Genomic DNA, 17,099 nt, shown 5'->3' on the forward strand with positions numbered 1-17,099 from the left:
AGTTTTGAGATTATGTTGCAGGATAGAGATAATTTGTGGTTTAGTACGGTACCCTGCTTCATTACTCCAGACCAGTGCAAGGGGGAGTTAGAGCACAAATTCTGCTTTTGTGTCCCAAGGCGCTGTGTCTAACTGACAATGAATGGGCGACATAAACCAAATAGAAACTGATAATTGTGCATGACTTAAAAATGTAATTTTACCTTTATTTAACTAGGCAAGTCAGTTAACCTGTTGGGGCTAGGGAGCAGTATTTTCACAGCCAGATAAAAAAACATACCTGATTTAAACTGGTTACTACTCTTGCCCAGAAACGAGAATATGCATATTATTAGTAGATTTGGATAGAAAACACTGAAGTTTCTAAAACTGTTTGAATGGTGTCTGTGAGTATAACAGAACTCATATGGTAGGCCAAAACCTGAGAAAATTCCAAGCAGGAAGTGGCCTGTCTGCGAATTTGTAGTTCTCCATTTGCGTCTCTATCGAAACTACAGTGCCCCTTGGGGTTATGTAGCACTTTCTTAAGGCTTCCATTGGCTCTCTAAAGCCTTCAGAAAGTGGATTGATGCGTCTCCTGTCTCTGGGCAGAGTATACTAGCACAGTTTGTCAGTGGTCTGCCTAGTGACTAAGAGATTGGAAATGCGCATTCACGAGACCGCCATTTTTTTCTTACTTTTTGAATGAATACAGCATTGTCCGGTTGGAATATTATCGCTATTTTACGAGAAAAATAACAAAAATTGATTTTAAACAGCGTTTGACATGCTTCTAAGTACGGTAATGGAACATTTTGACATTTTTTGTCTCGAAATGCGCTTGCGGGTTACCCTTTGGATAGTGACCTGAACGCACGAACAAAACGGAGGTATTTACACACAACTAACTAACTGAACGTTGACAAAATACATAATTATTTTAAGAATTATAGATACAGAACTCCTTTATGCAAACGTTATGTCAGATTTTAAAATAGCTTTTCGGCGAAAGCACATTTTGCAATATTTTGAGTACATAGCTCGGCCATCACAGGCTAGCTAATTTGACACCCACCAAGTTTGGGGCTCACTAAACTCAGAATTACTATTAGAAAATTTGGATTACCTTTGCTGTTCTTCGTCAGAATGCACTCCCAGGACTTCTACTTCACCAAATGTTTTGGTTCCAAATAATCCATAGTTATATCCAAATACCGCCATTTAGAGACTCCACATTTGAGACTCCTGCGGTCTCCACAGAGTTGGGTAGGACTGCCTTTAGTTCCTTTGCGCCTTATTTATGGAACAAACTGCAGATCCAACTTAAGTTAGACACTCTGGTGTCCCTTGCCCATTTTAAAAATGTTATGGAGGATCAATATGATGTTATCTGTGATTGTTTCTGTTGAATTGGGTCTTTGTTTTGTATGTTTGAAATGTTCTTGTCTGTATGCCTAAAACTGTATATGTCAACATGTTTACACAGGGCACAGCCGTAAAAGAGATCCAGGTCTCAGTCTGTTTTCCCTGTTAAAATAAAGATAAAAAAAAAAAAAAATTGTTTGTGTGTTCAGGTCACTATCCGAAGGGTAGCGCGCGAGCGCATTTCGTGACAAAATGTAAAAATATTCCATTACCGTACTTAGAAGCATGTCAAACGCTGTTTAAAATAAATGTTTATGCTATTTTTCTCTTAAAATAGTGATAATATTCCAACCGGGCAACGTTGTATTCATTCAAAGGCTGAAAGAAAAAAAAGGAGAAGTCTCGTGAATGCGCATCTCAGTCTCACTGTCCTCAGGCTGACCACTCACAAACAGAGCTGCTGTACTTTGCCCAGAGACAGCAGACACCCCATTCCACTTTCTGGCGGCTTTGGAGAGCCAATGGAAGCCTTAGAAAGTGTCACGTTACAGCACAGATGCTGTAATTCCGATAGAGATGCAAGAGAAGGACAAGAAATTGTCAGACAGGGCACTTCTTGTATGGAATCTTCTCAGATGTTGGCCTGCCATATGAGTTCTGTTATACACAGACACCATTCAAACAGTTTTAGAAACTTTAGAGTGTTTTCTATCCAAATCTACTAATTATATGCATATTCTCGTTTCTGGGCAAGAGTAGTAACTAGTTTAAATCAGGTACGTTTTTTATCCGGCCGTGAAAATACTGCCCCCTAGCCCCAACTGGTTAAAAATAAAAAATGCATTGGTTTGTTATGAAAAATAATGCATCCCCTTCTGGCGTTGTGTAGACTTAAATTTCTCAGCACGGACTGTGCTCCTGTGGAAGTTCTGTCCACAGTGGGCTTCATTACCTTCAGAGCATCTCTTACAATCAGGTTGATTGTGTGGGCAAGACATGGATGATGCATCCATTTTAAAATGTTCATGGCTTTGGTTATGTTAGCTGCATTGTCGCTAACACAACAGACCACTTTTCCATCTACTTGTCATTCTCTGGCCACTCAACACTTCCTCTGCCAAGTTATCTGAGGTGTGTCTGTCTCTGAAGTCAAAGCAGTCCAGAAGACAGCTAGACATTGAAGTGACATGTAACCGACATGTAAGAAGTGGTTACCCTTGATGTCCAGAAGTCAGTGGTAAGGCAAACAGCAGTAGCTTTTTGGACTCTTTCCCACAATGAAGCCTGTGTGATCTCGTACAGTTGTGGAATAAGTTATTTTGAAAGGGTTTTCCTGTTTGGAATTGTGTACATTTGGATTTAGACTACTGCTATAATTTCTAAAACCTCTGTCCTCCATAATCAATAATTGGCTGGAAATCGGTTGCAATCATTTTAGTCAATACAATATCAATTTGGCCTTGTTTTGCTACAGACGTAGACTTTGGCATAAACTGGTCCATAGAAGACTGCGTTGCTGTGGGATGCGGAGTAGGCCTACTTGACTGAGTGGATACTTCTCCACGTGTGGAGGTGCTGACTCCACCACTATCACTAGCAGGCTCGCTAGTTTCTCAAAGCGCCGCTACAGCTATCTTCACAGTTGGGTTCACAGTTCACATATCCCGGTGTAGGTTGTGCGTAGAACCGGCTTTATATGAGATTTTGTTTTGGCAAATTCTACACTGTGCTCTAACATTGTCTACATTATTAAAATGCATCCAAATGCTACTGTACTTCCGACTCATTTCACAGCTGCTAAGTGTGTGACTGAGTTAGTTGGCTCGGCCCTCCCTCACTCATCTTTGGTTCATTGGTTGACACTGCGTGTCTGATTGACAGGAACAACAGGTGAGGCTGTTAGTCTGAGCAGACAGTCAGAACGAATGTCTGTGGGCTTGAGCATATATATATTATTACATTTTTTCATTCTTTGAATTAGTTAATTCTATATTCTTTAAATCTTTTGATTATTCATAACTTAATTTTTTTATAATTTCATAAATAGATTCAGCTCTTCTGATATGCGAGCTGGCTCCCAACGTTCATCTACAAGAGCCGGCTGGGTGACCAAAAATAACTCTGAAAGCCATGTCGCCAATCTGACAGCTACAATATATTATTAAAAAGTTCAAAATTGAAACCCTCCCATCATAAAAAGGTTCATGTTTGAACCTTTACACCAGATTTCCTCAAGGAACCTTTTTCAACTGGAAAGGTTCCGCCGGTGTAGCAACTCAAACGGTTCTTGCAGGCACCTTTACATCTAAGAGTGTATTATGGGTAGTGGAGCAAGGTTGGACTCACCTCTCGATCTGCAGGGTGACTTTGGAGGGCTCCAAGTTCGGGTTCTCCCACTCTATCTGGGGACATTGCATGAAGTAGCAGAGAGTGTAGAGTGCCTCAGGCTCCCAGTGCACCGACCCGCTCTTCTGGTGGACTGGCATGCCGTTGCTAGGGTTCTTAATGCGCAATGGCTGGAGATGGTGCATGGCCCGTGACATCAAATCACCTACAGTGGAAAAAAACAAGGGATTTTGTTTGTACAGTAGCAGTCAAAAGTTTGGACACCTCATTCAAGGGTTTTTCTTAATTTTCACTGTTTTCTACATTGTAGAATAATAGCGAAGACATCAAAACTATGAAATAACACATATGGATTCATGTAGTAACCAAAAATAGTGTTAAACAAATCGAAATATATTTTAGATTTGAGATTCTTCAAATAACCTCCTTTTGCCTTGACAGCTTTTCACACTCTTGGCATTCTCTCAACCATCTTCATGAGGTAGTCACCTTGGATGCGTTTCAATTAACAGGTGTTCCTTGTCAATTTCATTTGTGGGATTTATTTTCTCCTTAATGTGTTTGAGCCAATCAGTTTTGTTGTGACAAGGTAGGGGTGGTAGACAGAAGATAGCCCTATTTGGTAAAATACAGCTTAAATAAGAAAAGAGAAATGACAGTCCATCATTAGTTTAAGACATGAAGGTCAGTCAATCTGGAACATTTCTAGAACTTTGAAAGTTTCTTCAAGTGCAGTCGCAAGACCCATCAAGCGCTATGATGAAAACTGGCTCTCATGAGGACCGCCACAGGAAAGGAAGACCCAAAGTTACCTCTGCTGCAGAGGACAAGATCATTAGAGTTACCAGCCTCAGAAATTGCAGCCCAAATAAATGCATCAGAGTTCAAGTAACAGACACAACATCACCTGTTCAGAGGCGACTGCGTGAAATCAGGCTTTCATGGTCAAATTGCTGCAAAGAAACCACTACTAAAAGACACCAATAAGAAGAAGAGACCTGATTGGGCCAAGAAACATGAGCAATGGACATTAGACTGGTGGAAATCTATCCTTTGGTCTGAAGAGTCCAAATATGAGGTTTTTGGTACCAACCGCCGTGTCTTTGTGAGACGCAGTGTAGGTGAACGGATGATCTCCGGATGTGTGGTTCCCACCGTAAAGCGTGTGGGGGTGCTTTGCTGGTGACACTGTCTGTGATTTATTTTTAATTCAAGGCAGACTAATCCAGCATGGCTACCACATTCTGCAGCGATACGCCATCCCATCTGGTTTGCACTTAGTGGGACTATCATTTGTTTTTCAACAGGACAACGACCCAACACACCTCCAGGCTGTGTAAGGGCTATTTTACCAAGAAGAAGAGAGATGGAGTGCTGCATCCGATGACCTGGCCTCCACAATCACCCAATTGAGATGGTCTGGGATGAGTTGGACCGCAGAGTGAAGGAAAACTAGCCAACAAGTGCTCTGCATAGTTGGGAACTCCTTCAAGACTGTTGGAAAAGCATTCCAGGTAAAGCTGGTTGAGAGAATGCCAAGAGTGTGCAATGCTGTCATCAAGGCAAAGGGTGGCTACTTTGAAGAATCTCAAATATAAAATGATATTTTGATTTATTTAACACTTAGGTTACTACATGATTCCATATGTGTTATTTCATAGTTTCGATGCCTTTACTATTATTCTAGAATGTAGAAATAGTAAAAATAAAGAAAAACCCTTGAATGAGTAGGTGGGGTACTGTACATTTGTTTACCTTGAGGACAAAAAAAACGTAATTTATTGTGTATAGTATATTCACACCGGGTATAAACTTTGAAGCCTTTGTCACAGGAAGGCCAAAAAGATAATCAAGGACAGCAACCAACCGAGCCACTGCCTGTTCACCCTGCTATCATCCAGAAAGCGAGGTCAGTACAGGTGCGTCAAAGCTGGGACCGAGAGACTGAAAAACAGCTTCTGTCTCAAGGCCATCAGACTTAAATAGCCATCACTAGCACAGAGAGGCTGCTGCCTACATACAGACTGCAAATCATTGGCCACTTTAATAAAGGGAACACTAATCACTTTAATAATGTTTACATATCTTGCGTTACTCATCTCATATGTATATACGGTATTCTATACTATCTATTGCATCTTAGCCTATGCCATTCTAAATTGCTAATCCTTATATTTATATATTCTTATTCCATTCCTTTACTTAGATTTGTGTGTATTAGGTATTTGTTGTGAAATTGTTAGATATTGCTGCACCGTCGGAACTAGAAGCACAATTATTTCGCTACACTCGCAATAACATCTGCTAAACACGTGTATGTGACCAATAAAATTTGATTTGAATAGGTTTATAATACCTGTTTAATCTCAGAACCCAAATCAAATCTTGTGTGCTCTGGCCAGCTACTCAATTTGCTTTCTGGGGGTCGAGGTGTTCAAATATGTACTGAACAAAATCAGCAGACAAGTACCACCCCTCTCAAAGCCTTTGCCAAAGCCTATCCCCCTCCCTGTCAGAAAAGTCCGCCTTTGTTTATAATCCAGAATGCATGAAATGCACTGAATGACAATATGGAGTTTTCAATGCAATTATTTTGCAAGTTGGCAACATTTAATATGCAGCACTAGAGAACTTTCCCTGCCCTACTTCAATTATCCCTTCCACGAAATCATGATGTATCAAAATAATAATTTACATTGATCCACTCAGATTCAGCAGCAGGGCTGACATACGTTAATCTGTCAAGAGATACTACTGTATATATAAAAGAGTGTCTGGTCCACCTATTGCTTGACACCTAACATCACATTCACTCTACAACACAATAAGATACTATCATTTTCTATGGCACGTGATTCCCTTACAATACAAAAATGCTCACACAACCTTGCTAAAGCCCTCACACACTCCCTCATTCAAGTGCTTTCTCAGTCACACACCTAGTCACAATACCATTTCTAATTCACACACCCACACAACTCCTGACATCTGGTGAAATGCTGGCTCAAAACAAAGCTAGTAATTTTAATTGCTTATACTCCAATACTGCAGTGAACTTGGACTGTAAATCCTCCAGGAATAGGAGAAAGAAATATGAGTTTTGCACTTTTAATCATGCTAACACATACAGAAACTGTGAAATTCAATCCCTCAAATACATTTCAAGAATGTACAGTACCTAATGGAAATATACTTCCAGATATCCAAAAAGTGTAGAGCAGTAAGTCTTTCTCCCAACATATGGCAACTTCACAAAGGTGTAAAGCATACTGAGGAGGTCATTGGTGATGCATTTTAGAATAATGGGTCTGTATACTTCAGTACAAACGAGTTGCTAATCATTCCCTCTAACATTTTCAGTGCCCTTTAGTGGAGTTTGTTTTCACTTTCTGTTTCTGTTATCTTTTAGGAGTGCAGACGATTTATGTATCAGCCATTATTTTCCTACTCCTTGGGGATTATCTTCAAAAGGCTTGAGTGGCCATGAAGGAACATTTGGGAGATTTGCATCAGAACTCTATTTTTTTCATTACTCTGTTTGGATCTCTCATTCATCGTTGGAAGAAAGTTAAGATAGTAAATGTAGGACCTGGGTTTTTTTACCTTTGTATTTCCACCAATGTATTGAGTTAGTTCATAGAAGGAAATCAGTCAATTGAAATACATGAAATAGGCCCTAATCTATGGATTTCACATGACTGGGCAGGGGCGCAGCCATGGATGGGCCTGGGAGGGCATAGGCCCACCCACTGGGGAGCCAGGACCTGCAAGTCAGAATGAGTTTTTCCCCATAAAAGGGCATTATTACAGACATAAATACTCCTCAGTTTCATCAGCTGTTGGGGTGACTGGTGTCAGACGATGGCGCAGGTTAAGATGCCGAATGTGGAGGTCCTGGGCTGGTGTGGTTACACGTGGTCTGCAGTTGTGAGGCCAGTTGGATGTACTACCAACTTTTCTAAAAAGACGTTGGAGGCGGCTTATGGTAGAGAAATGAACATTCAATTCTCTGGCAAAAGCTCTGGTGGACATTCCTGCAGTCACCATGCCAATTGCACACTCCCTCAACTTGAGATGTGTGGCAGAATTTTGTGTAGAATGGCTTTTTATTGTCCCCAGCACTAGGTGCACCTGTGTAATGTGGATGCTGTTTAACCTGTTAACCTGTTAGGGTATAGTATTTTGAACTAATTTGGCAGGCCTGTGTAATGTGGGACGTTAGCGTGCCCCCCGTGGCGCACCCTATCAACAGCAGGTGCATTTCAAGAGCGGCAAATTTGAAACCTAATAAATGTCAAAATTCAAGTTTTTCAAACATACAACTAACTTACAGCCTTTGAAAGATAAACATCTTCTTAATCTAACCACGTTTACCGATTTCAAAAAGGTTTTACGGGGAAAGCATAAAGTTAGGTTATGTTAGGAGAGTACATTGACAATAGCTGTGTGCAATGCATTGTCGATTCAAAGACAGGCGTCACCAAAACCATACAATCAGCTAAAATTATGCACTAACCTTTTACAATCTCCATCAGATGACACTCCTAGGACATTATGTTAGACAATGCATGCATTTTTAGTTCTATCAAGTTCATATTTATATCTAAAAACAGCGTTTTACTATGGCGTTGATGTTCAGGAAATCGCTTCCCTCCAATACCGGCAGTCAAGTCATGACAACAAAATAATTAATTAATATTAGAAAACATTGCTAAAATATTATATTGTCATTCAAAGAATTATAGATTTACATCTCTTGAATGCAATGGACTTGCCAGATTTAAAATTAACCTTACTGGGAAATCACACTTTGCAATAATCTGAGCACTGCGCCAGAAAAATACGCATTGCGATACAGACTAACCGCCATGTTGGCGAGATCTAAAATCGAAAATACTATGTAAATAATCCATTACCTTTGATTCTCTTCATCAGATGTCACTTCCAAAGAGTCCCAGGTCCATAACGAATGTAGTTTTGTTCAAAAAAGCTCATCATTTATGTCCAAAAACCTCCGTGTTGTAGCACATGATCTAAGCCAGCCGGACTTCACTTCACTTCAAGAACGGAAAAAATATATTTCCGTTCGTTCAAACATGTCAAACGTTGTATCGCATAAATCATTAGGGCCTTTTTTAACCAGAACATGAATAAAATTCAAGGCGGACCATTGGGTTTTCTTTTAAAACGTTTCGGAATGAGAGTACCCACCATCAAATCGCGCGCCAGGTGTCTAATGGGCCATCGCCGTTCCATGACTCTTATTCGGTCAGATCTCAGAGTAGAATACTCAAAACACTTTGTAAAGGCTGGGGACATCTTGTGGAAGCAATAGGAAGTGCCAGAATATTCCTAACCCCCTTTGTTTTTCAATGGCATAGGCTCAAAGTCAATTCAACACATCAGGTATCCACTTCCTGTCAGAATCTGTCTCAGGGTTTTGCCTGCCAAATGAGTTCTGTTATACTCACAGACACCATTCAAACAGTTTTTGAAACTTTAGGGTGTTTTCTATCCAAACCTGAACAATAATATGCATATTCTAGCTTCTGAGTTGGTGTAATAGGCAGTTAAAAATGGGCACATATTTTTTCAAAAAATTCTCAATACTGCCCCCTAGCCCTAACAGGTTATTAAAATTGTGTAAAATAGTCATATGTTTGAAAAATGGAAGTTTTGGGATTTCTGAGGTGTTTGTAATTTGCGCCACGCTCTATCATTGGATATTGGCGAGGCGTTCCGCTAGCGGCACATCTAGATGTAAGAGGTTAATCAGCTTTTTAGTATGCCACAACTGTCAGGTGGATGAATTGTCTTGGCAAAGGAGAAATGCTAACTAACAGGTATGTAAACAAATTTGGGCATAACATTTGAGAGAAATAAGCTTTTTGTGCGTATGGAAAATGTCTGCATCTTTTATTTCAGCTTATGAAACATTGGACCAACACTTTACATGTTGCATTTATATTTTTGTTCAGAATAGATCTATTTGAAATACAACAGAGAGAAGACAAAAGGGTCAGAGGTGGGGTTCAGCCTTTCAAGTCAAGGGTAAACACCATCAAGCCTGTGTCATGACGTTGGCCTCTTTGGGTACAGGAAGGACAGTTGACCCCCTCCCCTTTGTACCATCACCCAACCTACCTTCCCCCCCAACCCAGGGTTGTAAAAATTCCAAGAGGAGAATCTACTACAACATGTTTCATAGAGAGACAAAGGAAATTCTTCCAACTCATAGAATTGGAGAACCTAGCGACATGTGTGTTCTGGAGAAGATATGGAAGATTGATGAAGACTCCAGCTACGAACTGATCCGCTTGGTACAATTTTGTGATACTCAGAAGAGACAATATAGCCATATTACCCTAAAACGGTCTACATGATAGCCTCAGCGATGAGACTGAATCCACATGGGTGTATACAATGTATTATTAAGGATAAAGCTATTTGTAATACATTGAGATGCTATGTACTGATGTTAATGTGATAGAATTATATTTCTGTAACCAAGTCTAGCTCAGTCATAGGCACGCCCCCAGGGACACATACAGGACCAGGCGTCATTTGACAAGCCTGTTCTCTGGGTACTATAAAAGACCCCCTGATTTACATTTCTACAGACCAGGCCTACACTCCATCGTGAGTTTGGCCCAGAGGTTTGACCAGCCAAGTACTCTACTGAAAGTGAACTATACCACGTGGTTAACTTTTACTATCGAGACCGACAGAATAAGAACAAGTCTTTGATATTAATTATTAGTCTGCAGCTAAGTAAATTATATCATCGAACGCGAAGACCAACCACATCCATTCTATGACGACATTCATGAATGTCGCTCTGACAGATCCATTCTAACCGAGAGAGAGAGAGAACGCTGACAAACTCTCCATCAGAACAAAACTCTCCAACAAGAATCCCGACGACACATGAGCGTAAATATATATTGATTGCAAACGTTCCCGAATGAGTGAGCCTTCAATTGTCAATTGTTAATATTAATGAACTCTGTGTAACTTCTCAGCTTACCGTTTTATGACCCATTGTCTAACAGACCAGCCATGCTTGTTAGCCAGTAGGGCCCATTCCCCTACCAATCCTGTGTGACGATAATTACTGTTTGTATGTTTTCTGTTAATTACTTAGTGTAGTAAATAAATGATTTTAAGACAATTGATGTATGGATGATTTTAGTAAAGACTGGGTTCGTGCAGATAACCAAGAATTTACAACTTTCATGATGAGACTGAAACAACATACGGGTTAAGATTGACTGCTATCGGTGTAAAATATTACTAAGTATTTTAAGAGTTTATTCAGAGGATAACAGCTCTATAAACGTTCTTCTGTGGTGCCCCGACTTTCTAGTTAATTACATTTACATGATTAGCTTAATCAGGTAATATTAATTACAGAGAAATAATTTTATAAGTTAGCATGTCATATCACTTAATCCGGCATAGCCAAAGACACGACATATATGGTGCCCCCGTGTGAGGACTCAAACTAAAATGCACGTTGGCTCATTTTGATAATACATATATGGAGCCCCCGTGCGAGGAATCTAAGATAGAATTGGACTTTGCTGTGAAATTCTATATATCAATTGTGCAAACAGAATTGTACAAACAGCCTGCTATCTAAACAAAGTGATTGTGCATTTTCCATTGAGAGAAGCTATTTAAAATAGCCCCGGTCTTATATCGATAGCAGTGAGGAATAAATTCCAGTTTTAGTCCGTTAGGCCAAACGGTACTATTTCTGTCGGTAAATATTAACTTCTAGAGTAAGGTTAGAATTTAGAAGTTAACTGTCCGGTAACCGAGCCGAATAATTTGCCTACCGCACTAGGACAGTGTGGGCAGACCGTATGCGTATCTGTATTTTAGTACCGTGTCGCTCCGGTCAGCAGAAACGCTAGCAGAATATGCTGAATGGGGTTAAGGTGAGACGTCACTAGAAAACCCACCCTTTCCATAAGTGAAAGGATCCTATTTTGGTGCTTGGAAGGATACTTCTGAACCAAGTAGCAATAGCTTAGCATTACGGGCAAGCTAACAGAGAGGGAACATTTCCTCTCTCCGTACCACGTTTAAAATTCCTCCGTAGCGCGACGGAAGTCCGACCTTTGTACTTCCGTTTAAATTTCATCATTCTGCACCCTGGTGGTGAAGAATTGCCAGCACATCTCTAGGGGAAATTCAAACGTGGAGCACGGGATATGACGTCTCATTCAATTTAACTAACAAGTGAAATTGCCAGATTTACCTTTTCAAGTGGATCTTTTTAAAAAATATCCAAAATTGATTGGGCGTCCATAATGAGACATGATTAACTTTTTCCAAACTTAACTTAGATGAAGCAAGGCTCTCAGGTTAATTGAAAGTTAATTCCCAGATAGCCTATACAGGTTTGATATATCATAAATAGATTAATCAGTAAAATCTGCTTTAGCAAGGCACATTCAGTAAAACCCATTACTGACGGGAGTGAATCCCATGTGGCTTTGGCCTTAAGGGAAAGTATAGTGGTGAATGTACCCTAAACATTTAAACTGCATTACTGTTAGGATAACTCCGCAATATGAATTGCTTGGGTATCATTGCCTCATTCAATTTATTTAGTTAAATTGTCGAACATATCTTTCTAGGTTCTTCCAACTGAATGAGACAACTTAAACTTTGCATATTAACCTTGATGAAGCAACCTCTCAGGTAATTCAAAGTTAATTCCCAGATAGCCTATACAGGTTTGATATAGCCTAAATAGATTAATCAGTCAAATCTGCTTTAGCAAGGCACAGTCAGTAAAACCCCTTTACTGACGCTCAGCCCAGGTAGGAGCGTACCCTAGTGGTGAAGGGTCCCAACATTTGACCTACGGTTTACACTTACGATATCCAATCAATGGAGATTGTAGGAACCAATCGTCTCATTCAATTCAATAAGTTAAATTGTCGAACATACCTTTCTAGGTTCTTCCAATTAAATGAGACAACTTAAACTTTGCATATTAACCTGGATGAAGCAAACTCTCAGGTAATTCAAGTTTAATACCCAGACAGCCTACCCAGGTAGGACTAATCATTGGCATTGATTAATTCAATTTGCTTTTGCAAATTCATTCACGCCCAACTTCCACAGTACTGTACAGTACTGATGGTTCATTAACGTCTATAAATAGATTAAAATCGTCTTTGCAGCTCCCCACGTTCCAAAACCAAATTTTGGAAAATTAGGAAAAACATTTTTCCTTTCAAATGTTCTAATAATGTGCAAGCTATCAGAGGGGGTGGTCCCCACTCGCCCGCTAATTAGTGAACCTCCACCCGTAAATGGATTGATCTCTGACCTCAGCAGCGATAACAACCCTAATTATGCCATTAGTGGAAAAGCAGACAACAATGTTTTCCAAAATCAACCATCGGGTGCAGGCCTCGTAAAGGTTCTCTCCAGTCTAGCTCTGATGTCTTGCCATCCGAGATTGCCATCTGTCCAATACCGCAGTGCACAGCTGAAGCACGAGCAGGTAATGGTAGACATAAAGGGACAGGTGGAGAGAACCGGGAAAACAATGACCAAGGCAGACAAGGGAAAAATTCTGCTAGCTATGGAACTGCGTTCGAAAACTGAACAATTAAATGTAATTGCAAAAACGTATGACGATGAACAAGCACAAGCTCTTCAACAAAATCGTTTTCTACAGGAACAAAATCATAGGCTACAGGAACAACTCGATTTAGCCAAAACTAAATACGATGATGTCCACGCCAAACTAGATAAATCTGAAGAGTTATCTACAAACAGGAGCGCTCAACTTGACAACATGCATGCTGTTTTGTTGAATGTTACTCAAAATAACACGGTGCTCCTCAAAGCGCTGCAGACCAAAGACGATCAGTTAATGAACACAATGACAAAGTTGGATGATAAATCAGCAGAACTTATTGAAGTCGCTGACCAAATGAATGATGAGAGAACTCAGGTGATGAGGTTGGAAATATTGATTTCTAAGCAAGCAGAGGAAATCTCATCACTGAATCTCTCGCTCCGTACTCAAGACCTCTATCTGCAAACCATGACAGATAAGTTTGAGATCGAAAGGAGCAGGTGTGACACTCACGTGTCCAAAATCAGTACTCTAAGCGCTCAAGTGGACTCTGCAATGCAGCAGAATTCCACCCTTAGGTACCATCTGGAGGAAATCCAGAATGGTCACGCTCTACAGCGCGACTTCCCATCCAAGCAACCGGAGCCCTGTACTCACAGGAGTGAAGACAATAGGTTTCAGACATTGCCTCCCTCATGTGTCCCTCAGTCTTCTCCTCTTTGCCCTTCGGCACTGAGTTATATGGCGCCTCTTGGCCAACAACAACAAGGCTTGGCTTCCTCTCTTGGCCTTTCGGCCCCAATCTCTCCACAGGATGAAGCCAACCCTCTCCGCCCGCTTGGCGCAGAATACCTTGACAAACTCGTCAAGAAATTCCCCACCTTTGACCCCGTTCCAGGTCAGCCAAACGATACTGAGACGTTCCTAGCTGACATAGAGGACGCGTTGGATGGCTACCCAAACGCTACGGGTTCTGACAGGGTTTACCTGTTGAAGCGAATGTCAAATAGACACGTGACAAGGTTCATTCGTCTACAACAGCAACACGTGCTAAATGACTACACTAAACTTGCCACAGCTTTGAAATTAGAATTCAGTGGTTCTGCGACTCGCAAACACGATAGCTCACTGGCTAACACCGTCAAACAAGCTCGGAACGAACACCCACAAGCTTACTATCATAGGCTTCGTTCAGCTTACTTTGGCCTACTCACAGAAACAGGAATGGAAGAGCTTTTACCATTCAAACAAATGTTTCTGTCGAACATGTATCCCACCTTCATTACCTACTTGGGCCCTGCCGCCCACGTTGGCTTGCCTATCTTACAACTCAGAGAGCTTGCAAGCACAGCTTTTGAGGCATCAAAAGTTCACAACGCTAAGAGCCCTGACCACTCGGTTTTGAAGTTTAACCAGGAGCACTCACTCCAGTTAGAGGGTGCATTATCAGGTATTGGAGCGTCGAGAGATGACGCACAACAACAGTTTCTACCACGAAACCATGATTCCAATAACCTCCGCGGTCGAAATAACTGTAAAGTACGTAGCCATCAACATGACTACCGCTACAATCGACCCGTTCGCTGCGTTCCTGCACCCAACCCACAAAAAGTGTCAGAGCACAAGGGTAACAAAGGGTTGAAGGACGATCAAAACGTAGACCAATGTTCTCCAGAAGTCCCACTATGGGAAGAACTTAAGCGAGAACAATTTGAGAAAAGGGTAAAAGATAAGTCACAAGGACTAGACGGGGAATTACCGGACACCAGGTCCGCAGGAATTAACACCCATAGCAAGGACGTTAAAGTTCAAATTTCTCCCGCTCTCATTCAAGACCCTATCCAGGGCCCGCTTGATCAAGAAACAAGCCCCCGGGCTTTGTCTATAGACTCTGATACAAAAGTTGCGAAGATAAAGGTCAAACGCTTCGTTAAAGCCAAGCCCACTCAAAATCGGAAAAGTCAATCTGCTTCCATCTTGAACAGACATGGCACATCACGTCGTTGCGAACGACCACTCCACTTTGTGGGGAATATGTCCACTAACCACGAATCTAAACGGCCATACCTGGAAACAGTCCTGGAGGACTGCTTAGCTTGTCATGCGCTAATTGATTCGGGTGCGACAATATCACTCATCTCTCAAACATTGTTTGATGATCTCAAAAGGGCTTTGAAGCCAACTAAACGTTGGTTAAAAGTGGAACGATGCGACACTAAACTTCGAGGGGTCACTCAGACTACCTCGCCTCTCACATTGAAAGTCATGCTGAAACTACACTTCCAGGACGTATTGCTCGTTCACCCTGTGTATGTTACCAGCCTCGAAGCTGTAACCCTCCTACTTGGAGCAGACTTGATGGATCGGTTACTCCCATTGATGGATTGGAAAACCAACCAGGTATGGTCACAGGCCACAGTGCCTTCTCCACTGACCACACTGTCTTCCCCTAACGCTAGCTGCAACGCAGTCCTTCACGAGGGGTATCTGTCGAAAGCACCCCTTGGGAAAAAGACGTTTAGAAACCTCTTGGTACAAAATCCGATCCATGGAGATATTACGATATCTCGACACATTCCATCAGCCAACCTGATTGACCATTCTTTTCATGATTTCGAGCCAGCTGTCTCTGTGAATGAGCAACTTCCCTCCTCCTTGCAGTCGTGCAATACGATAGTTGATATGAACTTCTCTTGCCCTTTGGACACTTCCGCAAGCACTGCGGCCGTCTCAGCAAGTAAAACATTGATGCACCGAGTATACTCTGCTTCCGATGATACACCTTCCGCTTGGTTCGGGACTGTCACCCCTTACAATGACACTAATGGCGTCAGTCCAGCGACTGACCCGATGACCCCCACTGGTGAAACACTTTGCGATATCACAGACCGATATCCTCGTCTCAGTTCACAGGTAATGAAGAGGTTGCCACACGCGGACGCGATGGGGACTGACATGCCTCGACAGCCACTGAGCGTTTTGAAGCACAAACACCAGGAGATTTGGTTGAAAGGTTACAGCCATTCTCATAACAACGCGGCCGCTGAAAACTCGTACGTAGGGTCCGATCTTCTTGTTTGCGCATCGGACACCAACACCACCCGCTGGTGGGGGGGTCCCGAGGCACAAAGGGGGGGAATAGTAGCCCAGACCCATGATGAGCCTCATCGAGGCCGGAGGGGGGGTCAAGACTACGGACAACACCGTACGAGGCCGCCAGAGCATAAATCAAATCTAGTTGTAAACTCCCCTATGAGAACAGTGAGGAGCAGACAGGCCCCTAGACGGGGATTATCTTAGAACACATCTAAGATAGTAATGAGGTGTACCACACTGGTCGTAAAGGAAGTCCAGTGGACTTGTCCACCTCCAAAACAAATGGCATCAATAATCATTCTTTGCCATGTGTAGGTTCAACTACAATACAACTAGTAAAATGCTCCAATCATGTGTTCCGGTAGATAATATTTCAGAATAAATCGGTAGAATAACTGGTCCCCTTGAGTACCAGTACCAATACTAGCAACAGTCAGTCCAGCTACAATCAGTAAGAAGGTTAGAGATTTAACCAATCAAATTACCATTGACAACAGCGAGATAGGAGTCACTCAGAGTGCAACACGTGGAGGGGAATCTCCAGTGCACTCTTCCAATGGTTAACACACATGTCACTAATAAATAGGACCCTCCATTCAGGAGGAAAATTATTAGAAGTCATGAACCATGATCACACCACGTATGACTGGTCCAATACTTAAAGAGTACTTCCGTCGTGAGGTTAGCTCCTCCGTGGATAACATAG

The 17,099-nt window shown here is 41.7% G+C and overlaps 1 protein-coding gene across 1 annotated transcript in view; it reads right to left on the reverse strand.

The window, feature by feature from the left end:
• The window catches only part of LOC115198634 (ankyrin repeat and BTB/POZ domain-containing protein BTBD11-A), a 210,690-nt gene that overhangs the window by 109,694 nt on the left and 83,897 nt on the right, over positions 1-17,099 (reverse strand). The window contains exon 3 of the mRNA XM_029760716.1: positions 3,691-3,895. Coding sequence (XP_029616576.1) covers positions 3,691-3,895 — 205 coding nt within the window. The remainder of the gene's footprint in view (positions 1-3,690; positions 3,896-17,099) is intronic.

This window comes from Salmo trutta, chromosome 8 (assembly GCF_901001165.1).
Source record: "Salmo trutta chromosome 8, fSalTru1.1, whole genome shotgun sequence".
Taxonomy (NCBI): Eukaryota; Metazoa; Chordata; class Actinopteri; order Salmoniformes; family Salmonidae; genus Salmo; species Salmo trutta.